The sequence below is a fragment of the Myotis daubentonii genome, chromosome 17, assembly GCF_963259705.1.
Source record: "Myotis daubentonii chromosome 17, mMyoDau2.1, whole genome shotgun sequence".
NCBI classification, from domain to species: Eukaryota; Metazoa; Chordata; class Mammalia; order Chiroptera; family Vespertilionidae; genus Myotis; species Myotis daubentonii.
In genome coordinates, this window is record NC_081856.1 from 54,093,964 (window position 1) to 54,120,601 (window position 26,638).

At 65.6% G+C, this 26,638-nt stretch overlaps 1 protein-coding gene across 3 annotated transcripts in view; it reads right to left on the reverse strand.

Moving 5' to 3' along the window:
• Nucleotides 1-258: 258 nt before the first annotated feature.
• Nucleotides 259-26,638, reverse strand: part of ZC3H3 (zinc finger CCCH-type containing 3) — a 43,229-nt gene continuing 16,849 nt past the window's right edge. The window contains exons 5-13 of one of the 3 annotated variants that reach the window (XR_009449619.1): nt 16,415-16,602; nt 12,209-12,251; nt 11,971-12,132; nt 11,817-11,886; nt 9,939-10,070; nt 3,122-3,306; nt 2,368-2,699; nt 1,748-2,040; nt 906-1,026 (exon numbers count right to left, since the gene is read on the reverse strand). Coding sequence is in view for 2 of the 3 variants with exons in the window: in XM_059672434.1 (XP_059528417.1) it covers nt 456-1,026; nt 2,368-2,699; nt 3,122-3,306; nt 9,939-10,070; nt 16,415-16,602 (1,408 nt within the window). In the remaining variant the exon portion in view is untranslated. Of the gene's footprint in view, nt 1,027-1,747; nt 2,041-2,367; nt 2,700-3,121; nt 3,307-9,938; nt 10,071-11,816; nt 11,887-11,970; nt 12,133-12,208; nt 12,252-16,414; nt 16,603-26,638 lie in introns of all 3 variants that reach the window. The other 2 variants (XM_059672435.1, XM_059672434.1) reach the window with 2 other exon arrangements.

Sequence of the window (26,638 nt, forward strand, 5' to 3'; positions counted from 1 at the left end):
TACCTGGGCCGAGGGCAGGCAGAGCAACCCCAACTCCAGGCAGCGGGCGGAGCTGCTGGCTCCCAGACCAGGTGGAGCCCCTCCCTCCTCTGCAGGGAACGGGAAACACCCTAAGGCCCCCAAGCTGAGCCCCACCCTCAGCCAGGCTCGGGGTCCCTGTGGAGACCCCTGCATCGTGGGAGGTGCGCCAGCCGCGCCAGCTGCCTCCGCCTCAGCCGGCCCGACCTGCACGGCCCAGCCACTCTTGAGCTGCCCAGGGGCCTCCGGGGGGACTCGGTGTGGGGACCCCACACCAGCCAGCTGCAGTCATGGCCCCTGGCTCCCCTGGGCCTTTCCCCACGAGTCACGGTGGTGTGGCCATGAGGGACAGGCAGGGGGGCACCTTTACCCTGCCTGGCCATGTTCGGGTCCAGAGCCTGGTGGGCAGGTGGGAAGACAGAGCAGTGGTCACAGCTCTACCTCTGGGGTCTGTGGCCAGCCCCTCCCCTCATCCAGGGCGACTCAATCGCAGGCCTCCAGGTCCCACCAGGGGCTCCCAGAGGACCCGTGGGCAGCAGCCGTCCGTGAGCTGTGGCATGGCGACAGGCAGGCAGCCAAGCAGACATGGGACAACCTTTATTGCTGAACAGAAATGCCCGCCAGGGAGCCTGGCTGGTGGCCCCGTGCCCAGGCGGGAGGTCCTGGGTGAGGCTGGGGGTGCAGTGACCACCACTGCCCCACCCACAGAGGGCGGGGAGCTGGGGGCCTGTGCTGGGTGGGAGGCTGAGGACCCAAGGGTGGGAGGTGCGGGGTGCAGAGGGGCCGGCCAGGCAGGGCCCAGCCCGAGGGAGGGGGAGGCCTGGGCTCGCGCTGGTCAGGGAGGCTGGGAGCCAGGGGGCAGAGCGATGGCCCTGCGGCCCCCAGGGCGTTGTGGCAGGCCCTCCTGGGGCGGTGGCGGTGGGGTGGCCTCCTTTCTGTCCAGCGCTGAGGGCTGAGGTAGGCGTGGGCTGGCCCCTCACAGCCGGGGCTTGATGTGCAGAGGTTTCCCTGTTCCGAGAAGGGCAGAGGTCAGGTGCCAGGAGCCCCCTGGCAGGCGGAAGCCCCCCAAGCTCCCTGAGGGGCATGCACAGCAGGAGCACTGGAAGTGGGGACAGCGGCTTCGGACAGGCCACCCGGGATCCAGCGTCCAGCGGGCGCAGGCCTGGCCCCTGTGGCCCAGGAGAGGTGGGAGCAGAGCCCTGGGCCGGGTAGCCCTGGCGGTCGGCAGGAGGAGCTGGGAGCAGGTGCACACCTGGCACCACGCTGCGCCTTCGCGGGAAAGCAGGTGTGTGCAAGCAGCTGGCTGGGGGGGGGCAGGGCACGAGGTCCCCGTGCAGGGGGCGGGGCAGCCTGTGGTCGGGAACAAGGAGCCAGAGGGCGGAGAGTCGTGTCCAGGGGCCGCTCGGGGCCGCACTCATGGGGGCCACCGCCTCTCCCTTCCCACGATGCCCCCTCACAGGCCGTGTCCACGCAGCTGCCCACAGGCGGCCTCTCCACGTGCCCCTCAGGCTGAGCCCCCAGCCACCTGCTCAGCTGAGCGCAAGCCCAGGAGTGAGCCCAGCAGCTGGGGCCCCAGGCCTCTGGCCATCAGGCTGTGCGGCAGCCTGGGGGCTCGGCCTCCTGCCCGGGGCCCTCCCCGCCCACCTCCACGGAGCAGGGAGGGCAGGCGGATGGGGCGCCCCACCTGCCTCCTCTGACTCTGGGTTGGCTGCCGGGTTCGGGATCTTACAGAATAAAAGTGGTGGCAGAGCTCCCAGCGGCCCCTCTGCACCCCAGTGAGCCACACCCGATGGCGGGCCTGGCCACTCCTCGCCCGAGTGGGGGGTGAGCGGAGGCGGGCGGGCCGGGCCCCTCGCGTCCGCGTTTGAGCGTGCTCAGCGGAGCTGCTAGAGGAGGCTGCGGCAAGCATCTTCCATTAACGTTACGACCGTGAAATATGACAATAAAATGATGGCCGTATGGTCGCAAATTTGCAGCCCGCCGAGCTGCGTGGGGTTTATCGTCACTCAAACGCGCGGAGAGCTGTAAAATGTTTACAGAAAGGGTCGTTTGCAGCCATAAAATCCTCTTTTCTCTCCTCAACAAGGCTGAGTGGAGCCATTTACTAAGCCCCAAATGCTCATCGGGGAGAGGGAGCATCTGTTCTCTCCAGGAGCGTGAGCCGAGCTTCCAGAACAAATTAACAGAAATGGGTGCTTTCTAATTAAATCAGCCCTTGGCCGCTGTGCGCTCACACCTCAGCCCCGCCCCTTGGCGGCAGGTGCTCAGCCATGGGCCACCTGGACTCTGATTGGTGGGTCGGAGCTGGGCACGGAAAGACCCCTGGCCGTGCTGGGGCCGGCTGCCTACCTGAGTCCTTGGCGGGGGCGCTCCTGGTGGCCGGGGCCCTGGGCTGGCCGCCTGGGCTGGGCGGGGACTGCAGGGAGATGAAGGAGGGCAGCTTGGAGAGGCCTCCGGAGCTCTTCCCGGCAGAGGCAGCCTCCTCCTGGAGCACCGGCTCCTCCCGGTCTGAGGAGGGGGAGGAGGGGGAGGAGGGGGAGGGGGAGAAGGGAGCCTTCGAGGGCAGGGCACAGGCTGCAGCTGACCCCCGTGCGGAGCAGAGAGGGGAGGCCAGGCCAGCAGCCTCCGAGGCGGGGGAGCTGGGCGTCTGCCTCGCAGGGCGCGGGGCGGCCGAGGGCTTCCTGGGGGAGAGAAGGGAGAGCACCCATTGAAGGGCGGCCGCTCGCAGGGCCAACCACCTGGAGATCCCCTCCCAGCGGCCAGGCTCCCAGCGCCCCCTCCTGGCCCCCCAGCCACTAAGCATGACCATCCAGGTGCCAGGCCAGCCTGAGCCTGCCGCAAAGCTCCTTCCCACCCTCGGGCCCCACCTCAGCAGGCCCTCCCCTGGGAGTGGGAGTCATGGCTGAGGACCCCCACCTCCTCCCTGGGGTAGGGGCAGGGCGGGGCAGGGGCTGGCAGCACCACACTAGCTGGTTGGGGCCAGGGATGCCCTTGGCTCTGTCCAGCTTGGAGGCCACTTAGGGCTGAGGTTTCTTTTAGGATCTGAAGCCAGAAGAGCTGGGTGGGCTGTGGGGCTGCCCAGGGCCCTGAATGTCCCCCTCACCTGGGCCCGTGGCCAGTGGAGGCCCTGCTCCTGGGAGGCGCGATGCTGGGCTCCGGGGCGGGGGGTGCGGATGCCTGGCGGCCGGGGCGCTTCTGGTGGCGGTGCAGCAGCTGGCACTGGGCGCCCCGGGGGCAGGAGCCCCGGCGGGAGAAGTCGGGGCACAGCAGGGTGTGCTTCTTCTTGCACTGGGGAGAGGGCACAGCTGGTGAGGCCTCGTGGGCGGCAGCGTCCTGCTCGGCTGGAGCCCAGGCTCCCTGTGGGCTGGCCCGGCTCCAGCTGCCATCTCTCCAGCATGTGCCCTGAGCGACCCGTATGGCGAGGGCAGCGCCCTGCTGAATTGAGGGCCTGGGGGGGCCTGCCAGGCTGGGTGGGGGTGCCCGGGGTGTGAACCCTCCTCCTGACCACTGCCGCCCGTCCTGGAAGAAGAGAGGGTGGGGTGAGGAATGGGGTGAGTGGGACTTGGGCCTTGAGGCCTGGGAGAACCTCACTGGGAGGGGTTCAGGCTTCAAGCCCAGGGGTGCGGCCGGTCATCCCAGGCCACTGCCACCGGATCCACCACACCTGTCAGGGCGGCTAATTATACCCTCGAGGGGCAGGCGCTCCGGGCACAGCTTCAGCCCCTGCTGTGGGGGTCCTTTCTCCCCCTCTCCCTGCAGCTGGCTCTGTGGGCAGGGCAGGGGAGAGGGCAGATGCTGCGAGCCTGGGCACCCCAACTGCCCCTCACGTGGTGGCAGCAGGCAGCCGGGGACCCCCAGAGACGAACCTGGAGGAGAGCCACTGCCGAGACCACTGAGCCCACCCAGAACCGAGTTCAGACCCGCCAGCGCCGGGGCAGTCACACACCGAGAATGCGTGGCCGTGGCCAGGGACACCGCCCTCCAGCGGAACCTCCCTCCTGCACTCGTCCAGAGCCCGGCCTCGGCCTGGGCCCAGCACCCACGCTCTGAGGAGACCTGTGCACTGGCCCACTCTTGTCCCCACCTGGCCCCATGGCCACAGGGACCAGAAGCTGCCATACTAGGGTGCGAGCCAGCGGGCCCTGCATGGACAAACCTCTAGCAAAACAGACAAAGAAGAGAAAAGTCATACGTTTCCAATAAGGAGTGGACATGGGTACTTGTCCCTGCAGACACGGGGTAACTAGGGGACACTTCCACTCTCCTACACACGGCCCTGACAAGTTCGTGAAGTGGACCAACTGCGCGCACAGCCACCAGGCCTGACGCAAGAAGAAACAGGCCCGACTAGACCTGTGGGCGGCAAGGAGGCTGGGTCAGCATCAACCTCTGAGCAAGAAAGGCCCCACCGGATGGCTTCCCGGGGGAATCTCCTGAACATGGAAAGGTCAGACACCCACCCCCCAATTCTTCCAAAACTCTGGAGAGTCCGAGGAATGCCTGCCAACCTGAATGGCCCAAGCAATCTGCGAAGCTCGACTTGTTACCTCGATGCCAATACCAGACAAAGATGCCACAGGAAAAGGAACTACGGTTCATATTCCTTGTGCACAGATGCAAAATCCTCCACAAAATGCCAGAGGATGGGTTCAGCACATGTTAAAAGGATTATGTATCATGACCACGTCGGAATCATTCCCAGAATGCAAGGATGGTTCAACACCCAAACAGCCATCCATGTGACCGACCACCCTGACAAAGGGAAGGGGGAAGCACAAGGCTCGTCTCAACTAAGCAAAACCACGGACAGGATTCAACGCCTTTTTATGATAAAAACACCACACAAACTAGGATCTAGAAAGGGAGCCCCCTGCACATGACACAGGCCTTCGAACAGCCCGCAGCTCGCCCAGCTCAGGGTGCAGGCTGGCCGCGGTCCCTCGAGGGCGCCCCCTTCTGCCCCTTTTATTCAACGTAGTACTGGAAGTTCTGGCAGAGCAATGAGGCAAAAATAGATTAAAAAACAGCAGGCATCCAAATAAAAAGGAAATAAAATGATCTGTTAGCAGAGAAGCAGCCACAGAATAACTGTTAGATCAGTAAATACATTCAGCCACGTTCCAGGATATAAAATCAACAATCCCATCATTACACCCTGGCGGTGAACAATGTAAAAAGGAAGTTTCAAGACTCTCACAATGCTTAGAAATAAGCCTACGCAAGGCGGCCGAGGCTGGCACACTGAAAGCTCCGGAACACGGCCGAGAGGACTGAGAGACGCCGCTCGTGTGGACGGGAAGCCCGACCACTGCAGATGCTCCCAGAGGGAGCCTAGACGCAGGACAGTCCCGGCAAAATCCCAAAGGCCTAGACCAGCGATGGCGAACCTACGACACGCGTGTCAGAGGTGACACGCGAACTCATTGTTTTGGTTGATTTTTCTTTGTTAAATGGCATTTAAATATAGAAAAGAAATATCAAAAATAGAAGTCTTTGTTTTACTATGGTTGCAAAGATCAACACATTTCTGTGTGACACGGCCCCAGAGCGAAGTTAGGGTTTTCCAAGAGGCTGACACGTCGAGCTCAGAAGGTTCCCATCGCTGCCCCAGGAAAACGCACCCAAACGGCCACAGGGAGCCTGGAGGCCCCGAGGAGGCAACGCAACCCCGGGAACGACCAGTGTCTGGGGGGTTGCTGCTCCTGGTTTCTAAGCGGGACAGACAGGCCAACGGGACAGACCAACGGGACAGACAGGCCAACGGGACAGACAGGCCAACGGGACAGACAGGCCAACGGGACAGACCAACGGGACAGACAGGCCAACGGGACAGACAGGCCAACGGGACAGACCGACCAACGGGACAGACAGGCCAACGGGACAGACAGGCCAACGGGACAGACCGGCCAACGGGACAGACAGGCCAACGGGACAGACAGGCCAACGGGACAGACAGGCCAACGGGACAGACCAACGGGACAGACAGGCCAACGGGACAGACCGACCAACGGGACAGACAGGCCAACGGGACAGACCGGCCAACGGGACAGACAGACCAACGGGACAGACTGGCCAACGGGACAGACAGGCCAACGGGACAGACCGGCCAACGGGACAGACAGACCAACGGGACAGACAGGCCAACGGGACAGACCGGCCAACGGGACAGACAGGCCAACGGGACAGAGAGGCCAACGGGACAGACCGACCAACGGGACAGACAGGGACCAACGGGACAGACAGGGACCAACGGGACAGACAGGGATCAACGGGACAGACCGGCCAACGGGACAGACCGGCCAACGGGACAGACAGGCCAACGGGACAGACCGGCCAACGGGACAGACAGGGACCAACGGGACAGACAGGGACCAACGGGACAGACAGGGATCAACGGGACAGACCGGCCAACGGGACAGACAGGCCAACGGGACAGACAGGCCAACGGGACAGACCAGCCAACGGGACAGACAGGCCAACGGGACAGACAGGCCCGGAACAAGCCCTCCCACGGACGTCAATGGACGCGGCAAGGGCGCCACCATTGGTGGAAAGAACCGTCTTTTTGCGAATGGTGCTGGGACAACGGGACCCCCACAGGCAGAGAAATGAGGTGGCCCCTCTACCACCACAGACAAAAATTAACTCAAAATGGGCCAAAGACCTACACTAGAGGCTGAAACTACAGCACCCCATACGGTAGGACGGGGGAGCCGCATGGCACTGAATTTACAAAACGGCATCTCCGGACACCGGGGCGAGGGGGCGGGGAGGCAGGAGCCACAGGAGAGTGACAGGACAGCTCACTCTCTGGTAAGGGCTTGGGTTCTAGAATATGTTCATTTCCATTCAAAAATGGCGAAGGACTTGAGTAGACGCACACGCTGCCGGACGTCGCAGCAGTCGCGCAGGAAAGCCGCGTGGGTCCTCAAGCGCTAAGAGCAGAATCACCCGCGGCCCCTCCGTTTCACTGTGGGGCGTCTGCCCCGAGAACAGCACCCACGTCCACCCAGAGACTCGGCACCAGCGTGCACAGCAAGATGGTGAAGCGGCCGGGCCAGGAGGCAAGGAGCACCGCTCAGCCGCAGGAGGAATGCAGTCCTGAGACCACAACCCAGTGACCCCCAAACACGCTAAACCAGAGAAGCCATGACCTGCCCAGAACAGACAATTCGGAGAGGAGGCGGGCGGGCTGCACGATGCTGCACAGCCTTGCACGTGGACTAGACTAGACCTTGGGGCGTGCGCCTGCCCTGGGTGAGCAGGAAGGCACGCACACCGCCCTCTTTACACAGAGCAGCGGCTTTGTGACCCTGGGAAGGATGGGCAGTTCGCACGCGGTGCGGGGAAGGGCCCATGTGTGAGAACACCTGGCCCCAGCGGGTGGGCCGCGAGCAGCGGACACGGCCTTCCCTTCCCCCGGCGCCTGCACAGAGGCTGGCCTCCCCCCCGCCCTCCCGTGGTGGGCTGTGCCACATCCCTGTTTTACAGAAAAGGGGCCCGAGTGGCAGGCCTGGGGCCGGCGGCAGAAGATGAGGGCGGGGCCGTGGGTGGGACAGATCCCAGGACAGACCCACAGGGTGAGAAACAGAAGAACAGTGCCCCAAACCAGGAAGAGTTCAACTGAAAGGCAAAGCTACCAGGGGGTGGCGAACGGGGACGCTGCTGCGACCAGAAGGCAGGGAACGAGTGCCAGCCAGAGGACACAGCGTCTGTGAGGCAGGAGAGGGATGCCTCACCGCTGGGAGCCCCCAGGCAGCATGAGCAATAGGCAGTCCCGGGAGGGCCGGAGTGCGGGTGTGGGGCGCGGGTCCGGTGTTTGTCCAGGTTCAAGCCTCGGACTAATGAAGGGACAGGGTCCTCTCACTGCCACGTGCAAGTCCCAGCTGGAGGGCAGGGCCCCCCCAGCACAATCATAGCCAACGGCTGTGGTTGTGAGCGTGAACCTGTGGTCCGAACACGTGGCCCCGCGTGCCTTGTGCTGGAGTTCGGGTGCATGTAGTTGAGTGAGGTTGGAACTCACGAGAATGCTGTAAACAACGTGATCACGCCCCTGCTTTGCCTCGTGGCATCTGCTACAAAATAAAGACACGGCCTGTGGGCACTGGCGCTGTCTCCTCATCAGGGAGCAGCGTCCCACCGAGACCCAGCTTTCATCCTCTTGTCTGTCTTTCCTTAAACCTTTCACCCCCCCACTCGGGGTCACCCTTGGTCGTGCTGGTGTGGCACATGTGGGAAGGCTGGCGGCAGTGGCAGTGGCAGTGTGACCTCGAGGTTCTATGCAGAGGGGGCTGGAGGGTGCAGGGCTGCAGCGGGAGAGCCAGGTGAGCCTGCAGCACCTGCAGTGCCTCAAATGCAAGGCGAGGCCATATGCCCCTAAAGTGGACAGGGACCGGGAGGGATGTAACCTGCAGAGGCCACGGGCTGCTGCCCCCCCTTTTACAGTTCGCATGCAGAGGATAATCCACATGCACAGATCTGTCCCCACCTGCACTGGGAAGCAGGGAACACCTGACGCCCAGACCGAGGGCTTGAAACACAAGGAAAGGAGCCGGGCCCCAGGAGGAGGAGCGGCCAGTGCAGGGCTGGAGGCTGGAGGGCTGGAGGGTGCAGGGCTGGAGAGTGCAGGCTGGAGGGTAGGGCTGGAAGTTGCAGGGCTGGAGGGTGCAGGGCTGGAGAGTGCAGGGCTGGAGAGTGCAGGGCTGGAGGGTAGGGGTGGAGGGTGCAGGGCTGGAGGGTGCAGGGCTGGAGGCTGTAGGGCTGGAGGGTGCAGGGCTGGAGGGTGCAGGGCTGGAGACTGCAGGGCTGGAGGGTAGGGCTGGAGGGTGCAGGGCTGGAGGGTGCAGGGCTGGAGGGTAGGGCTGGAGGGTGCAGGGCTGGAGGGTGCAGGGCTGGAGGCTGTAGGGCTGGAGCGCGTAGGCTGGAGGGCAGGGCTGGAGGGTGCAGGGCTGCAGCGGGAGAGCCAGGTGAGCCTGCAGCACCTGCAGTGCCTCAAACGCAAGGCGAGGCCATATGCCCCTAAAGTGGACAGGGACCGGGAGGGATGTAACCTGCAGAGTCCACACTGATGCAAACCCGACTGAGCTCTCCCTGAGCCAGCGCCACCAGAACCCACGGACGGGACGATGGCTTCGCACGCAGAGGACAAACACAGCAGCTGTGAAACTAGCGGGTGGAGCGGCTTCCGGAGTCTCCCCCGCCACACGCACACACACGCACACGCACAAAGCAGAAGGCTGACACCACACTGAGTGACGCGGGTCAGCAGGCCCCGTGGCCAGTGAGCCCCGGCCCGGAGGCCAGTGCAGCCTGAGTGATTCACAAGAAAAGGGACGCACCCCTTTAACAAGCCGTGGCTCCAGGAAGCAGGGTTAACAATTCCACTCGATCCAGTGGAATATTACCAACTCTCTGGGGCCATTCGGCTGGCACTCCAGGCGGGAGGTGCCCACTCAGCACTTCTCATGTTATTTAGAGAATCGAGTTAACCCTCCCGGGCCCGGCGCGCCCGCGCGGCCTGCTCAGCGCTTTCCCGTCTATAATTACGAGCCGCTATCCATCATGTGGGCCGCGCAGCGCCCGCCCGAAAGGGGCGCAGTAAGCACTTCCTCCAGGAGCAGCACTGAAACACAGCTCTGACCTTCCCTTTAAACCGGAGGATTTTACAATAACCATCCACCGCCCGACCCCGCACCGGGCGTCCCTCAGGTGGCCCGTCCGCTCCGTCAGGCCCATCTCGGCCTGGTGGCAGGAAGGGGTCAGCCCTGCCCGGTGCCCCCGCTTCCCTCAGAGCCTGGCCAGGCTGCAGGCCCCCGAGGCGGGGCAGGTGAGCAGCTGCCTGTTGGGGCGCCAGGGACTGAGGAGACCTGTCCAGCCCCCACCCTCAGGCCACGTGGGGACAGGAAGGGGGAGGGGCTCACCTTGGCGCCCAGTGGGCAGTAACCTTTGAGGAAGTCGGTGCAGACCTCCGCCTTCCGAGACACGTAGACGTGGCTGTAGGGGCAGTCGCTGTTGCTGCAGATCCCCTTCAGGAAGTAGGAGCACACGGGCATCTGTGGGGAGGGAGGGGCGGCAGTGAGGGCGAGGCCTACAGCTCCTGCACCGGTCAGGAGTCTGCACCCCACTTCCCAGGTAAACACCCCGACTCTAGGGTCCTGCCACATGCTCCACAGCCAGGAATGCGCCGCACAGACTGTGGCTGGAGGCCTCACAAGGTCCTGCCCCAGGAGGAGGGGACACAGCACCGGCCACAGCAGGGCCAGCAGGAGCCAGGGCACCTCCTTGAACGGGAGCCGGGCAGCCCTGCCAGGGGCTCAGGACCGAGATGGGGCCTCCGAGCGGCCCCAGCCAGGACCTGCCCGTCCCAGGCTGTGGGCCGCACGGGGGCAGGCTTTCCAGTGACCTGAGGAGTGGACGCCTCAGTGTCCTGGGCTGGAGACCTGGCCCCTCCTGGGCAAGGGTGGGCGGTGGGCTCAGCGGGCAGGGAGCCGCCGGGAGCAGCCCCGGTCTGGGGTGGCCTGGCAGGGGCCTGGCCAGCAACCTGGCCTGTGGCAGGTGGCCCAGCTGGGACAGGAAGATGCACAGCCCCCCTCCTTACCACTGGGAAATAGGCCCGAGAGCCAGCGGGAGTCTCTGACCCCACCCTGACCTTTGCAGCTGCCACTTTTCCAGTGACTCCTCTCTGGGACCTCAGCCGCCCGCCGTCCTGCAGGAGCCACACAGGGCCCTGCGGGTCTCCCCCTCCCGCTACTCTGCGGGGGCGGGGCAGCACCCCCAGTCGGCCCCCCTGGCTCCCCACTGGCACTTTTCTGGGGGAGGAGAGAGGGGGCTGAGGAGGGAAAGCAGAGAAACAAAGGCGGTTTCCCTGCGTGCGAGTTTGTTTCTAATTGTCTTTTAACGGCAGCGCAGAGCGGAGAGGGGCCAGTGGAGGGGGGGCTGCAGACAACCCCCTTAATGTGGCTTTTGATCTAGAGCCCAAATTAGCTCTAATAAAAAGGATAATGAAGCCAGCGCCACGCCAGGCGGAGCTCCGCCTCGCTGTCAGCACGGCCGTTATCCAGAGGAGACGGCCTTCTCGTTTCAATTAACCTTGTTTGCACCCACGGCGTCCACACAAATAACAGCAACGTTAACGCGGAAGCCGCGGCCACGCAGACGGCCCGGGCGCAGCTTTGGAGCCGGGAGCTAATGAGCCCGAAACTCGACGTGAGTCTCCAAGTCGTTCGCCAGAGCTGGGAGCTCCATTAGGGAAAAACGCTGATTCTCCCCAAGCTCCTCAAGGGGAAAAGCTGTTGCCACAGCAGCACTGCCCGCCGCCCGCCCCCCCCCCCCCCCCCGTCAGCCACTCCCTGGGCTCCCCAGCCAGCACCGGCCCAGCCAGAACTCCCGTACCCACTGGGACCACACGCCACCCTGACTCTGCCCCTTGGGAGCCTGCAGATGGGGTCCACTCACCTCAACCCACGGGGTAGGGGCCTGGGACCAGAGGCCCTCTGCCCCCCCCCCCCGCCCCGTTCCCCGTGATTGGGAAGCCTCTGGCCTCTCAGCACCCTGTGCCCACGGCTGCCCCTTGCCCATCGCAGACCTGTCCTCACAGCGAGGGGCCCTATGGGCACCGGCAGGAGGCATGGCACAGGACCCCACCAGGAGGGCTGGGTGAGAGCCAGCTGAGCAGAGTGGGGGCCCCCCCAGGGGATGGAGGGCAGAGCCTTCGGGTCACAGCCCAGCTCCTGGCCGACGCCAGGGGACCTGTTGGGAACACACCAGGTGCCCCCTGCCCCCGCCGGAGCTGCGCTCACCTTCTCCTTGGAGACCTGGTGGGAGAAGGGGCAGGTCCCGTCCGTCTTCTTGCACGTGCCCCGGAGAAACCTATGCGAACGGACGGGGAAGAGGGTTGAGGGCGGGTGAGACCTCGCAGACCCACGCCAGCCAGCGCCTGGAGGCCGGGCTCACCTGGTGCACACGGCCACCTTCTCAGGGTCGTGGATGTAGGGGCAGCGCTCACCGCGGTTGCACCTGCCGAAGCGGTTGTAGTACATGCAGTACTCCTGCTCCGCCCGGCGCCGCCTCTGCCGGGCCTGCCGCACGATGGCCAGGCTGCGCTGCACGGCACGGCTGCGGACAGGGAGTGGGGTGAGGCCGACAGAGGTGCACAGACCACGCCCCCCCGCCTGCCACCCCAGGAACATACCTGGCCAGGGAGCGGCTGCAGCTGCCAGGAGGGTCCAGCCGGCCTGTGGGGAGAGGCGGGTCAGGCCCACCCCCAGCCTGGGCTCTGCCCGCTCCCCAGCTTGGCACAGGCCCCTGGGTCTCCACCCTGAGCTCAGACCCTGCAGTCCCCTCCCGGAGACCACCTCCTTCCCGAGGCTGGGTTCCTGCCAGGCCCTGCCTCTCGCCCACACACGTGGCCGCAGGCGTGGCACAGGGACCGGCTCCCAGGGCCATACTGCCCCCTCTGCCTGGGGCAGAGCCCAGGGCATGTGGCCGAGTGGCTCTGGAGACGGCCCTGGCTTCCCGTGAGCCAGTGGTCTTGTGCATTTAAAGGGAGTGAAATCAGACAGACAGAGGTTCGTGGCCACGAGCAGGACACCCTCAGCCCGGCTCTGGGGCCCTGACAAGCAGTCAGGCTCCCAGGCCTCAGCAGCCCAAAGGGCAGCTGCTCACCAAGTGGACATGGGGGGGGGCACTTGGGCTTGCCCTGCAGGGGGTCCTGTGGACACTGAACCCCGCCTGTGACACGTCCCCTCCCAGGCGCAGGGCAGGGCGGGAGCCTCCGCAGCCACCAGGTCCCATTTCCCGGCAGCTGCTGAGATGGCTCGGCCGGGCGACCCCACGGGAAGCCGGGGCCTGGCGATGACAAAGCACCGCGGCAAAGGCTGTCCCTGCGATCCTGGCCCGGCAGGCGCCCTCCCAGCAACCTTCCCAGGGCCACTGCCTCTGCAGCCTGTGCCGCCCAAGTCCCTGCCCCACTGGGCACTCAGGCGCCCTCTACAGGCCCGGCCCTCACGGCCTGCTGGAGCGACAGACACCCTGCCACTGCCCCCCACTGCCCCCCCCGCCCCTCAGTATCCTCCAGTTAAAAAGGCGCCTGCGCCCTGGCCCTGGCCGCTGGGGCTCAACCTGGAGGTTGCTGGTTTGAGTCCCGATCCCAGTGGGGGCGTGTGGGAGGCAGCAGCGGATCCTTGTCTCTCTACCCATGTCTCTCTCTCCCCTCCTCTCTGAAATCAATAAAAAAAACGTTTACTAATAAAAAAAATAAAGGGGTGTCTCCAAGGCTGAACAGCAGGACCCCAACAGGAGGACGTGCTCTGCGTGGCAGCCAGGCTGTTGGCGGTGCAGGAGGCGGGGCGGGCGGGGGACAGAGGGGCTCTGGGGGGCGTAGGGCAGCCCAGGCCCAGTGGAGCCGGTTCCCAGGCTGGGACACCCCCGGGGCTGTGGGTCCGGCCCCGTGGCACATGGTGCGTGCACCTGCCCGCTGGCAGGGACGGTGCGATGGGGTGGCCGGTGCTGGGGTCCCGGCTGCCACCCAGGCCGCACTGATGCCGTGGCACCAGGGGTGCTGTCACCACGTGGCTCCTGAGGGGGCCGGCTCACTCCCCTCCCACTTTCTGCTCTTAGAGATGCCAGTGTGGGGCTCGGGCGCTTTGCCAGGCACAGGAGGCAGCTTTCAGACGCTCCAGGTGTTAAAAATGCACATCAAGTGGTGGCGAGAGGGGCCGAGGTGCTGAAACGTTCAGCTGAAACCGACCTGGAGTAGGAGGTGTGAGCCTTCGAGAGAACGCGCTTCCCAGGATCTTCCCAAAATAGACAGCCCCCGCCCCCCCACCGTGCCCTCCCTGCGGGTCCCTGGCCCTGACGGGCTCTGGTCAGAGGGCGCCCCTGGCACAGTGCCCCCGCGGAGAGACGGACACCCTGGCCTGGCTCTGGTAACGGGAGCCTAGGAGGTGGCATGTGGGGGGGGGGGTAGGGGTGGGGTGCGGGCCACAGTCAGGCACTCTGGGACCTCGAAGCAGCCATCTTGGGGCCGACAGGTCACAGGCGAGAGGCATGCAGTCAGGCTTGCCCGGGAAGAGCCTGCAGCCCCGGCCGAGAAGGTGGCCCTGGCAGGGGACTAGGCTCCTGCCCCAGCGCAGGGACCCACAGCTCTGGGGCCGGGACTGCACAGGCCCACAAAGTGCCCATTAGAGCCACACTCGGTGCACCAGGTCTCAGCAGGGCCTGTGGGAGGGTCCTGGGGCTGGGCCTGTGGAGGGCAGGCCTTGGACCCAGGAAGGAAGTGCCTGGCCCCAGGGTCAGGAGCGGGTCTGCCCCAGGAAGACAGGCTCTGAGCTCTGCGCCCCCCAGAAAGCAACGCCCCCCAGAAAGCCACGGAGGGCTGCTCCTTCCTGCTGAGGCCACAGCTCCTCTCAGATGAGGAGAAGCTATTCGGCCAAATGGGCGCAGGTCAGGGCACAGCGCCAGCTGGAGCCATCGGCCCCTCCCAGTGAGGAGCCCCGAGGGCTCACTCCCCTCTGTCCTGTCCTGTCCCTGCCCGCCCCGCCCTGAGCTGGGAGGGCCGAGCCCTAGGCCTGCCCCTTAGAGGCCACGGAGGCTGGTCAGCAGGTGGCAGCGCGGCCTGCAGGGCAGGTCTTTGGGGAGGGGTCTCCTGGACCGGTGGCCCCAGGCCCCTGAGGCCGGGGGTGGGGAGAAGGGTGGGGGCCGATTCTGGGGACCGTGCAATGTGGCCGCCACCCTGTGCGAAGAGAGACAGCTCTACCCCAGCAGGTGGGCAGGTGGGGCCTGACTGGGGGGAAGGGTGCACCCCCATAGTGCCCCCGGCGCCGGCCCCACCCACAGGCTCTGCCTCCCCAGGTGGCACCTGGGTTTCTCCCTAGGGTTGGACGCAGGGCCCAGCGGCAGCTCTGTGAGGAGGTGCAGACCGCCTCTTCCTCTCTGGCCGCCAGGCACTTCTGCCACGGAGACCAGGGGATACGGAAGGGGAGGGGCGGGGCCTGCCCGGCGTGGCTCCCGCGTTAGTGTCGGCCCATGCACCCAAGGGTCTCAAGTCTGATTCCCGGACAAGGCTGTGTATGTCAGGCCAGGGAGGAGTCCCTGAGACCTGGTTTCAGTAAGTGGCACCAGACCCCTGGGGCTGACGGGCTGGGCATGTGGCCCCATGAGGTGCCCACTGAAGGGCACCCTGTCTGCAGGCCAGTAAGCTCATCCAGCCCGTGAGGTAAGGACACGAGAGCAGAGCCAGGTCCTGCCAGCCAGGCCAGCGTGGGGGACGGGGGACAAGAGCCAGTGCCAAGGAGGCCCCAGGGGAGATGGGCCAGCGAGTTCAACCACAGGGGCCAACCAGACATCCCTCTGCAGCGCGGCCCTGGGCCCGCCCTCTGTGGCTCCGTCACCCAGGAGGAGCCCGCCTCAGGGGAGAGGCAGGTGGGGAGGGCTCTGCTTCTGGGGAAGGCAGTGGATGAGACCCTGCCCTCCACCATGCCACCACTGTGTGTGGAGCCTGTGGGCCATGACTACGGATGCCACCAGCCTTTCAGCTCTGACGTTAGAGGTAGCCGACCTGCTGGTGGGAGGGGCTGTCCTGACCCAGCACTGCGCCCTTGGGGCTGAGCCTAGGAGGCCCCGCAGGGAGGCCTGGCCAGCGCCCTGCACCTGCTTTTCGCCAGCAAAGGGATGGTGACGCTGAGGCCCACGGGCAGAATGGAGCCAGGCCTCCCAGGCCCTGAGTGTCTCCCTGGGTAGCCCAGTGGACCTGCCTGGAAGAGGGCTGTGGGTGCCCTGAGCCCCACAGACAGAGGCCCTGGGAGCCTGGCTCGCAGGGGCGGGGCCGGGGCCCTGGTGCTGCAGCCCCACCCGCCTGCAATTCTGCCCTTTTTTCTGACAGAACGGGAAGAGGGTAAAATAGGACTGAAACCACAACATTCCCCGAGTTAATCTGTACCGTAAGCGAACCCAAAGCACCCCCTCCTGCTCGGACTGTTTCCGGGGAGGCGGTGCCAATGTGATTCCAGGGCCGCGGCCCCAGGTGCTCCCTCCCTGTTCACCATACCTGGCTCGTTGCCTTTGTCCAGGAGCAAACACGGGAAATCAGGGACCGCTCAGCCCAGCGAGAGCCCTCGCCTGCCTGAGGGGCCTTCCCCGGGCACAGAGGCTGCAGGGCCTCCCGTCAGTGCCCGGCCTGCTCCCCGCCTCGCCCAATATTGGGGCGAGTTGAAGTGATGAATGCTGCTGGGATTTGAGGAGCAGCCCCTCGGAAGGGGGAGCAGCCCCTCGGAAGGGGGAGCAGCCACTCGGAAGGGGGAGCAGCCCCTCGGAAGGGGGAGCAGCCCCTCGGAAGGGGGCCCAGGAGCATCTTGGGAGTGAAGCCGGGAGAGGCGGGCCGGGCCTCAGGGAGCCTCACCTGTACGCAGGAGGGGCCTGCAGGCCCCCTCAGCACTGGGCCGGCCGGGAGTCTTGGCGAGCTTGTTGGCTGTCACCCGGTAGAGCACCCCTCCGATACAGCGGTAGCCTCTGTCCCGCCAGCGGGGGGAGCCGAGCTGGACTCTCCCACCGCCGCGGGCAGGGCGCAGGCGATTTAGCACCAGGGACCTGCAGACACAGGAGATGCCAGTCAGCTGAGCTCCAAGACCCCAGGCGGGAGGCCTCTGCTGCCCTGCCCCCCACAGCACAGGAGGGGTGTCCCAACCCCACCAGCCAGGCTCTGTGAGCCCCTGAAGGGTCACGGGGAAGGGGCAAGCCTCCCCTCCAACAGGCAGACCCCGGAGCCAGGACGGCCTGGGCCCTGGAGGAGGCCTGACATCCTCACTTAGAGACGCCCTGCAGGCACCAGGGCCCCCACAGTGGGATCGGCCACAGGCTCCCGGGCTGGGCTCGGTGGCCCTGCAGCATCCTGGCTGACCTGCCCCCAGCTGTCCCCTGAGCAGCTGCCACCAGGAGGAGGGGTGGGGCGTCCAGGGTGGGACCAGCCAGCCTCCTGACTCCAGAGGGCGTGGGGCTCACCCCTCAGGACAAATCCCAACAGTAATTTATTGATGCGAATGGAGCTTCATTCCATGCCAGCTATGACCACTGTGCCCCCTGCCCCCTGGCAGCGCAGCCTGCCCGTCTTCGTGGACACGCTGCCTCTCCCCTCGAGGCCCCCCCTCGGGCCCAGCAGGGAGCAGTGAGGTGGAGGCCACAACTCGCACACGGACCCCAACCCCACGTGGGCAGCCAGGAGGGCGCCCCTAAACGAGGATGTGATGAGTGCGGTGGGGCAGCACCCAGAACTGAGGTGCTGGGTCAGTAGCCCTGCTCTTGGGCGTGGCCGCCACCCCCACCACGCAGCCTGCACCCCTCCCCCAGGCCCTCGGGACGAATCTGCGGGAAGGACAAGCTCGGGGAGGCAGCCGCCGGGAGCACTTCACCCCGTTTCCCTTCATGAAAGTCCAGTCCGAGCACCGGCCATGGGCCCCACCCAGGGGCCCGAGAGATGGCCCAGGCCGCCCCTGCCCGTGCGCTCCAGCTGCCCCACAAAAGGCGAGTCTGGGCGGGAGGGTGGGGTGCGTGGGCACCCCCTGGGGGAGGCAGCCAGCCCTCCAGGCTCTCCTGAGACCTCGGGCCAGGCCATGGGGTGAGGAGAGAGGGCAGGGCTGGTAGGGGAGGGTCTTCTCCCGCGCCAGCCCCTCCCTGCAGGCCCGCCAACGCTGGGGCCCCAAGGGGCTCTGCACCCTCCTCAGGTGCTGGGGCCCCTGTTCTCAGGGCAGCTGTGCCTGAGCCCCCATCCCACAGCCCAGAGCGGAGCCCCGGCCAGCGGGGTCGGGGAAACGGCGTCCCTGCAGGGTCATGAGGCCGCCCCGAGGAGGGGCGCACCCACAGAACTGCGGGGAGCGGGCCAGGGCCCGGGGAAAGCCCACCTGCCCTGGGAGACAGGCCCAACCTGCAGTGCCCTGACCACCTGTGTCCTTCCTCACCCGCTGTCCCTGACTGAGGGCTGGGACGGGGGAGGGGGCACCCGCCCGCACACAGGAGCCTCTGGCTGCCTGGGGTGTCAGAGCCTCAGCGAATGGCTACCTAATGGCGAGGACAGCCTGTGGGAAGGAGCTGGGCTGAGGAGAGGGGTGAGATTAATGAGGTAATAGCGGGGCCAAGGGCCTGGGGACGCTCCTGCCCTCGCCCAGGGCCTGGTAATTCCTTTTCTCCAGCAGCAGCCTCAGGTCTAAAGGCTTCTCCCTGCGTCCGGTGGGCCCACGCCGCCAGGAAATTTCATTAACGCTGGGAAATAGGAAAGGTATTAAGCGTGGATAATGAAGGCCAGGGAGGGAGCTGTGCCTTCAGACGGTCTTCTTTCTCGCCTCTGTAATAGGAGGCATGAACTTCCCCTTCAAATCCATTTCTAATCCATTTGAAATACTACAGCAAATTATCTTTCCTTCAGCCTGAAAGAGGCCAGCCAATTTACTCCGAATAGAAGTGACGAAGCCCCAGGATTTATCGCCATAACCTTGACTACACCCCCCCGGGGGGGGGGCACGAAGGACGGGGGCTGGGGGGAGACAACACTTTAAGTGAAAATGGGCAGCAATGGGGGCGACACACCACAGAGGCAGGTTAAAGAGGAGCTGCCCACGTGTCCTCCGCGTGGGGAGCAGCGGGCAGTTCCCGGCCGCCCGCCCACCCGCCTGCCGTGAGCACATGGGTGGGGCCAGGCCGTGCGGGAGCGGAGGGGGAGGTACCAGGGCAGAGACCCAGAGGAAGGCACCAGGGTCCGGGCAAGACAGGAGGCTGCGCCGAGAAGCCAGGGACCAGGGAAGGGTGTGCAGGGCTCACCTCGGGCAGACCCGAGAGGGCCACTCTGCCAGGCCGCCCTGGACACCAGGCTCTGCTCCTTCAACCCTGAGGTCCCTCGTGGCTCAGCACACCAGCCCCACCAGCAGCCTGGCACCCTTCTCAGGGACTAGAGAGAGCGGGGCCTCCCCTGGGACAGGGTCACCCAGGGCCAGAGACCCCGCACGAGAGTGTGGTGGCGGGCGGGCCGTGGGCCGGGGCCAGGGCCACATGCAGGGAGAGCCGGCCGCAGGGGCTCAGCCTGGCTCCCAGGTGGAGTCTGACCGCCGACCCCCCTTGGCTGGGGCAGGGGCCGTGAGTGGCCAGGCCGCCCAGGCGGTGGTGACCAGCCAGGGGCGGGGGGCGGGCTGGGGAGCAGAGAAAACAAGCGGGGAAGCAGTTTCAGGAAATGGAGCGCGGTTCTGCGAGGCTGCGAGGCGCAGGGAGTGCGCCGTCAGCAGAAGCGGAGGCGGCTCCGCACAGCAAATCCCAAGTAGGTCAGGCAGCGCCACCGTGACGGGCTGCAGGCTTAGCACGCTTTCCACAGAAACGCTGACGCCCCTCCGCCTCCCCCTGCTCCCAGGCCAGTGCAGCGTGTGCCCACCTGCCTGGCAGAGACATGGCTCGAGCTCAGAGAGAGCCCACACCCCTCCTAGGCACCCCTCAGGGCCAGCGCAGCTCAGGCCTCCCCTCACGAGGCCCCCCACATGCCGGGTGGTCTGCAGGGCGGTGCTGACAGAAGGTTCTGGGGGGAGACAGAGGCCCCCAGTGAGCAGGGGTGCAGCATGGGAGGTGAGGGGGCGGCCCCCCCTGCAGCCACTCCCCTGCAGCCGCCTGGCTCTCGGGGCCGCCCCCCACCCTTTCCTGCCACCTTGGGACAGAGGCAGGACCACTGCTGGGCACTGAGGCCTGGGGAACACGGGGCTGTGTGACCTTGGGGGGCTGGCCCGCAGGTCGCCTGGAGGCTCCCCCAGGTGCCGCTCCTTCCTGAGGGAGGCCCCCACCTCTCCCAGGTAACCAGCAGCGGTGACTCCGGGCGCCCTCCAGCCACGCGCTGTGGCCACACTAACTGCGCTGCGTCCGTCACAGGCCGCGGCCCCGTCACAGGGCTGGGCTATGTGATGTGCTCGCATCTGCTCAATTGGTGTTTCGATCAATGGATGCATTACAAGCTTTCCCTATAAGAGCCTAATAAACAACAAGATGGAAAGTAACATTCTCCATAAAATGACACTTTAAACATCCATTCCAGCCAAAGCTATTGGTGTTTTGTACGTTAGCTGCAAAAAACAGGTATTATTGGGCCTTAATGGCCCCACAAGGGGGTGCAGAGTTCAGCTTGAGGGGCAGAGGGGCTGGGGCGGGTCCTCGACCGAGTGTCCAGGTGTCACCCCATCAGCCTGTGGCCCCTCCTCTGCTCCCTCGTCCCCAACTCTCTCCATCACCCCTCCTCTTCCTCTCTACCCTCTGTCTCTCTGTCCCCACCCCACCTGGGCCCCCATTGGCCATCCCCTGCCCTGATGTGAGCTCCTGAGGCAGCCCGCCACCTGGGCCCGAGCCCGCAGGACCCCTGGCAGGGCTCCGCGTGGGGACAAGCCATGGATGGAAGGCACAGGCAGAGCCGGGCTGGGTCCCTGGGAGACAGTCCCCATGGGGGTCCGTGCCAGAGGCCCACCGACCCGGCACCTGCCCTCCCACAGCAGCGCAGCCTGAGGCCCGCAAGGCCTCGCCCCAGTGCCTCCCTCCACGGCCCAGCCCGGAACCCGGAGATACCTGCCACCCGCGGCCTGCACCCCGCCCACCATCAGCCCCTGCACCCTCCACCCCGATGCCTCCTGCGGGCCCTGAGCCACACCACCAGGATGCGGAGACGGCCCACAGACCGGAGCCGTGGCGGCCAAGGCCCCTGAGAAGCCGGCACCGTGGCGTCTGAGCGGGCGCCTCGAGCCGCTCCGACAGGCTCCTCTCGCCTGCTGGGGCCGCCGCTGGGCCTCGTCCTCACCTCTGGTCAGCTGAGGTGCCGCCCGGCCTGACCCACCAGGACAAGCCCCCCCATGATGGGCTCCAGGTAAAGGGCCCCGCTGCCTGCACCCCATTTCTCCAGCTCCTCTGGGTCGTGCCCCTCACCCTCTGCTCCCTGGCCGGGTTCCAGCCCCCGCCACGGCCACCATCTGCTCTGCCCCTGCCCCCCCGCCTCCCTGGTGACCCCTAGGACAGTCACCCCATGAGGTGACGATGCAGCCCAGCTGAGGGACGCGAGGGCAGTCCGAGCCAGGGGTGCGCGAGCTTCCATCTTACACACGTCCCCAAATACATGCCCAGTAGAGCAACGTTTTAAACGTAAAACTTGGAAGAAAATGTCACTGGACTCATATAATCTTGAGGGGCCTCTGTCCTAAGCAGATCAGTACACGGCCTTAAGAGGATGACAGACTGAAGTCCACAGAAAAGTAAAAATCCTGTTAGAAATTCCCAAACAAAACTGAGGCAAAACTGAAGTTGAAGAAAAAGAAGAGTCTGATGAAAGGGTGACACGGGTGGCAGACACGCCCGGCAGACACGCCAGGAACACATGGAGGCAGACGACCAGGACGCCCTGACAAGGCCTTGAGGGAGCAGACGGGACTGGCGAGCGCGGCCGAGCTGCCCAGAGGCTCCTGGCTGGTGGCCACACTGAGGGGCCAGAGAGATGCCAACGGCCAGCAGGAGACACTGCCCGGCTGGGCTCCCGGCAGCAGAGCAGCGGCCTGTCCTGGAGGGGCGGTCTCCCCGGAGGGAACCCCAAAAATGATGAAGAGCGACTTCAACAGCCTGATCAGGACCTGCATGGTGGTCCAGTTGTGTCTGCCTAACAGACGGCCAGCGCTCCTCCAACAAGTCTCCCCGGCTGAGACAAGAGGGCCCAGGCCACCTGGGGGCAGGCTGAGGGGTGCAGGCTGAGGGGGTGCACGCTAGCGGAGCAAGGTGTCGAATTCTTCAGGGAGCCCTCCAGGGCCAAGCAGAGCCAAGCAGGCCTGCGGCCCCACCCGCCCACACCCCCCCTCGGGCGGGGCAGGTTAGGGACGGGGTGGGCGGGGCCTCTGGCCGGAGGGTAGGAGGGGCTGGAAGAGCGCCCCCAAAGGAGCAGAGGGGCCGAGGCCGGTGCTTTATGGCCTTTTTAATTCAGCTCCGGCTACTATTAATGCGGGTAACGCTGAGATTATATCTATTTTCTGGCGTCAGGCTGTGATTTACTCGCGCCGTCTTTCCGGTGGAGGCCCCCGCGCTGCTAAATCAAGCGCCTGCCAATTAAGTGCTGACTGGGGAGTGGACGCGGCCCACAGACATCGCCGCAAATTACCCCGCTCCGCGGGCGGGCGCTCGGGCGCGGGCCTTGCTGACTTCAGGAAAGTCAGGAGCATAAACCCTGCCCCTGCCGCTGGCTCGGCTGCCCCTCCAGGAGCAGCAGGAGCTGGGCCGGACCGAGGCCTGCCCCGCCGGCTGAGGGTGGCCGGAGGAAGGGCAGGCAGGGGTCACCTGGCCTGGCCCACAGGGGCTATCTGCAGCTGCAGTGGCCCCCACTCTCAGACACCCTGGATTCCTGACCCACCCCCACCACCTGCACATGAAGCGGCTGCACAGCCCCTCAGCCCTGATCCTGGGGGACCCACATGGAGAGGGAGGGCCCCGAAGGACACAGCCACACGGCAGGGTGAGGGGGCAGGTACAGAAGGAAGGGGGATGGGGCGGGAGGGGGAGGGGAGGCACCAGAGCCACGCAGGGGACGGACACCGCCCAGGCCCAGTGCCTCCTGGGCCTCACAGCCAGAGAACCCTTGAGTGACACTGGGACGTGGGCCTTGGGACGAGGCGGTGGCCAGGCTGCCTGAGGCTGCCAGGGTCGGAGAGAGCCTTTGCTGTTGGAGCCCCTTGGCCGTGGTCCCCAGGCCCCTGGGCAACGTCCCCCCGCACTCCCCGCCCTGGCCACCTGCAGAGGCCCCGGCCATCCTGAGCAAGGGCGGGGGAGGCGTTTGGGGCAGATGAGGCTGGAGCTGACACGGACGCCAGCAGGACACAGACACAGGGACGCTGCTCCACCACCTCAGGATCCGGAGAGGAGCATGAGGACGGTGCCGGACTGCGTGAGGCGACTGGACAACTGGGTGGCGAGGACACTGTATCTCTGCCTGTCAGGCAGTATTCTCAGTGTCATCTGCTCGTCGTTTCCAGGGTCACCAGGGGCACCCTCGGCCCTTAGTGCGGGCACAGTGTGGCCAGGGGTCGGGTGCAGCCGAGGGCAACCCTCGCGTGTCCCGTGGGGAAAACCACAGGGACCACCTTCTTGTCCGTCAGGAAACACCCGCCGGCCCACCTGCCGGCCCCAGCTGGTTCCCCTCCCTCCACTCGCAGACCGCGGGGGGTGTGGGGGGGGTGCAGGGTCGAGGCTCCCATCCCCCCATCCCCCTCATCCCCCTGCGAGGAGCACGGGCAGGTGACAGCAGAGAGGCTGCCGCCTCCGACAGAGAAATAAGTAAATACCCGGCGCTTTGAACCGGCTTCCAAATGAAGAGTTGCATCCGGCTGTCAGGCCCGCAGGCAGCCCGCACCTCCCGTGCAGGATGGCGGCACGGCCGTCCATTAGGATGATGGAGGCAGAGGCTGCCGCGCGCCTTCCCTAATGAGCAGCGAAGGGATCGGTAAGCATAATCTCACAGGCAGTCATATTTTATATAATCGCCAAGCAGTTTAAATTGAAAACCCCCAACTGAATCAATATTTACTGCATTGAAACGAAATGAATAGTAATAAGTCACTAAGTTCCCTGTCCTGTTTCATAAAGTAAAAAATTATAAAAATGAGGAGCACGGCACACGCGGCCATCACATTAGCTTTTACGGCACCTGGGGAGCCGTACCCGCCGGCCCCATAAAGCAGGGTCTCCAAAGCCCGCCCGGACCTGCCTCAGCACCACGGGGGTCACCCCACCCGCACCCCTGCCTCCCGCCCTGTCTCCTCAGGGCGACTCCTGCTCCAAGTTCCCCTCCTATTTCCTCACATTCCGCCGACAAGGGGACAGGTGGGGACCCGGACAGGTGCTCTTGGCGGACGCCCGTGGGCAGAGGAAAGCTATGCTCTGGCCAGGGTGGGCGCAGGGCTGATGAGGGACAAATGTGCCCTGGGCTGGGGCAGGCTCCCATCTGGGCTCCAGGTCCCCAGGACACGGCCTGCAGCGGGCAGAGACCAGGCAAGTGAGAGCCTGGGGGAGGGTCCCTGATGGTGCTCTGAGCCCGGGCACACCCACCCGCAGGCTCCTGGCCAGGAAACAAGGCCTCGTCCAAGCAGGGGAGGCCGACTCGGCACAGATGGGAAGGGCACTGGCCTCACCACGTTCAGCTCGCTCCTGCCAAAAACAAAACCAACTGCCAATCTGAAGCTGGGCAGAGGCCTGAGGTTGTCCCAGGAGAAGAGGAGTGGCCCCGTGCCACAGCACAGTCATCGGGGGACGCAAATGAAACCACGACGAGCCCCATGGCATGTGGAGGAGGAGACACTGAAGAGCCAGCAGCACCCGGCTGTCATGGGACAGGAGGCACCGAGGCCGTGGGAGGCGGCAGCTCCACGTGAAGCCACTCTCGCGGCTGCAGGCCTGCACTCGGTCCCAGGCAACCGCAGAGAAGCCGTGTGCCCTCACTCAACGCGGAAACAGCTCCAGTCCACGGGGAGGACTGATGCGTCTTGGGACAGACCCTGGAGCACCCGGCTGGGGACCATGCTCTGTGGAGGTGGCTGGTGGCGGGGAGGGCAGGGGCAGGGGCCACGCGGTCAGCCTCACACGGCTCCCACAGCCCAGAGACGCTGCACCGAGCACTGGGCCTCTGCTCCCCACAGCGGCAGGTCACGGAAGACAGAGCGGGCTGAGGCTGAAGAGGCGTGACCGTGACCGTGACCCTGAGCCGTGGGCAGCACTCCCTGACCGGCCACACTCGGTGCCTGGTCAAGGGGCACCACGTCTCCACTCTCCCCGGAAATCGTGCCTGAACAGAGGGGTGTGAGGAGCAGCGGGGGGGGACCAGGTGGACCCGGTCAGTGACCCCGGCGAAGTGCAAACAGGGATCCAAAGTTACCCCAAAAAGTTAAATGTACAATCAGGAGAGGGACAGGGCCTGAGCTGGAGTCCCACGGCGACCGTCCTCCTTCCTCCCCGCCCCCTGGCCAGCGGCCTGACTCCTCCTCATTTCCTCCCGCAGGGCAGCCCTCGCTGTCTGGGAAGCTCTTCCTGGGCCAAGGGGGGACCCGCGGCAACAGGCACTGCCCCACAATGCACTACACAGCGGGAGGGGCAGCCTCGGGTACCCTCAGGCCACAAGCCACCGAGCAGGTCTGCCTCGGCAGGGCCCTGGGCAGCCGGGTGCCCGCAGAGCAGGCGCTGGCCCAGGGTCACCCGTGAGGTGGCCGGCACTGCCACGTGGCTCCCAGCAGGCTCCAGGGCTGGGCCGGCCCCTGCACTTGGCCCTGCTCTGCCTCCTGCCCCGCTCCTGGTCTCCCCCAGCCACCGGCTTCCTCCACTGGGGGCGCCCTCTGTGCCTGGTCCTCCCAGGGACCCGGCGAGCCTGCTGGCCTCCGGCGCACCGCCAGGGCAGGCAGCGGGCGGTGGGAGCCCAGCTCCACGGCCTGATCACGACAGGTCTGGGCACGAGCAGGACGCCCTGCTGTGGACGGAGCGGTGTGTCCCCCAAACTCCTGTTGGTGTGAGGAGACCTGGAGGCGGGGCCTTGGAGGTGACGAGGGTTGGATGAGGGGGTGAGAGTGGGCCCATGAAGGATTAGGGTCCTCACAGGAGGGGCTCCGCGAGGAGATGGCCGTGTGCGGCCGGGAGAGGACTGACCGAGGCGCCCTGACCCGAGCCTTCCAGCCTCCAGAGCTGAGAGACGACGTACAGGGAAGTCACTGGCCTGGCTTTGTGATGGCGCCCGAGCAGCCCACACGCTGCGAACCACGCGAACCACACGAACCACACGTGGCGGGAGCAGCGCAGGCCTCGCTGGCCGCGAAGGGCATGCCTGGGAGGGGCGGGCGGGGGGAGCCTGGCTCTGGGGGGACCTGCCCCTCCCTGGGCTGAGTTCCTCCTTAATGAGACGTCCCTTTGGAGAAGCCTTTCAGAGCCTGCAAATCACAGCCCAAACCCGTCACGCCGCCCAGAGAGCCCCGAGATTCACGGCACAGACACAAAAGTGAGACAAGATAAAGCGCGGCGCCGGGCGACGGCAGTGCCGTGACAGCGCATCTGTAGCCCGAGGAGCAGCTCAGACGCAGCGGCTTCTGCGGCCTGTTTACTCCGCACTTTCACATCAAATGGATTTGCAGAGAAAAAAGCGACAGGCGGTTAGGGATATAAGTCACCCTTCAGCCTCCGTGCAGATTAATGAACCTGCTGGAAGCCAGCGAGGACGCAGGCAAATCCACAAATCTTACAGCAAACGCATTCAACCCTCCTCACGGGCCCCAGCCCTGGGGTGCCCTCTGCTAGCCCCCCCAGACCCCAGGCCTGGCAGACCCCGAGCAGCAGGGCCAGTTCTGGGCAGCAGTGTCTGGAGTCCTCAGGGCCCGGGCAGCTCCTGTGGCCCCGGATCCAGGACGTAGGCTGCCTGGGGAGCAGAAGCTGCAGCGGCACAGGGCAGTGGTCAGCGTTGGGGCCAAGGGCTCGGGCACTGCCAGCGGCTGCAGAGCCTTCCCCTGGTGAAGCTGACGGCAGCGGGTGGGTGGCATCAGACTGGCCACTGGCCCCGGAGAAGCCCTTTCCGCTGCCCCGACGAGCCGAGCCCGGCGCGCTCCTGACGGGC